Here is a 1,727-nt window from a genome sequence, read left to right as displayed (position 1 = left end):
TGGACTTGCTCCTTAGTAGAAAAGGCTTTTCCACAGTGGCTACATTTGAAAGGCCTCTCCCCAGTGTGAACTCGATAATGTGCCTTCAGTTGGGACATTTTACTGAACAATTTCCAACAGTCTCGGCATTTGTAAGGCTTCTCCCCCGTGTGATTTAGATAATGCACCTTCAGTTCACATGGAAAATTAAACGACTTTCCACACTCTCGGCATTTGTAAGGCTTCTCCCCGGTGTGGCTGTGGTAATGCACCTTCAGCTGGGACGGATAATTAAATGACTTCCCACAGTCACTGCATCTGTGAGGCTTCTCCCCAGGATGAAGTTTCCCATGCCTGTCCAGTATTGATTTCTGATTGAAGGCCTTCCCGCACTCAGAGCACACGTAAGGTTTCTCTCCTGTGTGAATTCGATGGTGCACCTTGAGTTTGGCTGTTTTACTGAATGATTTCCCACACTCCTGGCATTCATAAGGCTTCTCGCCTGTGTGGATTTGACAGTGCACCTTCAGTTGGGATGGAAACTTGAAAGACTTTTCACACTCACAACATTTGTAAGGCTTTTCTCCAGTGTGGCTTTGTTGATGGGATGTCAACTCTGACTTCTCCAAGAAGGCCTTCCCACATTTATCACAGACAAAAGGCATCTCCTTCCTGTGAAGCAGCTCATGTTCACAGAAAACTGACCTGCTGCCGAAAGCTTTCCCACACTGACTGCACACATAGGGCTTCTCTTCTGTGTGAATTTGCTCATGCTCTTGGAGCGCGGCCTCAGTACGAAAGATTTTCCCACAGCCGCTGCATTTGTAAGGGTTCTCCCCAGCCTGAATTAGCTCTCCCTCCTTCAGGGGAAATGGGTAACGCAGTGACTCTGACATGTGGAGGAAGGCCTTCCCATCCTTGTATGAGACAAACGGGCTCTCCGCAGTTGGAGTGATCCTGGGTTTGTGCGAAGAGGACACGGCATAGAGTACCTTCCCACACTTAGTACCCTGATCTGCTTTCTCCTGAGAATAACCGTCGTGCTGTGTCAGTAGGTACTTATGGCTGAGACCGTCTCCACGCCCAGGCCTTGTGCAGGCTTCCTCTCCTCCATGAGTAATCATAAAGTTGGCCTTACAAGAACCCTGTGTGACGAGCTGACCAGACACCACAATGTAAAGAAGCTGCTTTGTGACACTGCTTTCCTTCTGAGCATTTGCTTCTAGGTTCAGATTCAAACTTGTTGGAAGCGAGTAACATCTTAGAAGTCCCCCTTGTGTGGAGATGAGGTGGGGTGCCAAAACAATGGTTTCCCCAGGCTTCTGACATGCACGGCCACTGTCTGTGCACAGTGTTTTCTTGTCGAGGACAGCACCTGGACTCGAGGGTGGGGTCCGGTTTGGCTGATCTCTCTTTGTAGAGTCAGTATTCTTCCACAGTTCTTGCAGAAGGGAACACCATGAACCATCTCTGGTGACTTCACTTGCTGAATAATCACTTTGAACCAAAGCTTTCTCAGAAAGTTTCTGTGATGGGGAGTCAAGCCCACATGTTTCTGGGAAGAGACGTGAAGGAACAGACACCATGAACAAGATCTAGGAGAATCACAGATCGGTGATTCAGAGTTTCTGGAACTTATATAAATAAAAATAACTACAAGCCTGCATCAAAATTGATCAAAAAGAAGCAAAATAGCCAGGCATGGTGGCGCACGCCTTTAGTCGCAGCACTTGGGAGGCAGAGGCAGG

The 1,727-nt window shown here is 48.1% G+C and overlaps 1 protein-coding gene across 1 annotated transcript; it reads right to left on the bottom strand.

Annotated features, from left to right (window-relative positions):
- Positions 1-5: 5 nt before the first annotated feature.
- Positions 6-1,719, bottom strand: LOC103728467 (zinc finger protein OZF-like; the record flags this gene model as incomplete). Its single annotated transcript, XM_008826473.3, has 1 exon — positions 6-1,719. A coding segment is annotated over exon 1 (1,560 nt), but the record flags the coding sequence as incomplete, so codon positions are not given.
- Positions 1,720-1,727: the final 8 nt, after the last annotated feature.

This window comes from Nannospalax galili, unplaced genomic scaffold (genome assembly GCF_000622305.1).
Source record: "Nannospalax galili isolate Female #2095 unplaced genomic scaffold, S.galili_v1.0 C49250983, whole genome shotgun sequence".
NCBI lineage: Eukaryota > Metazoa > Chordata > Mammalia > Rodentia > Spalacidae > Nannospalax > Nannospalax galili.
Note: the sequence above shows the minus strand (reverse complement) of the source record. Positions and strands in the feature narration are given on the sequence as shown.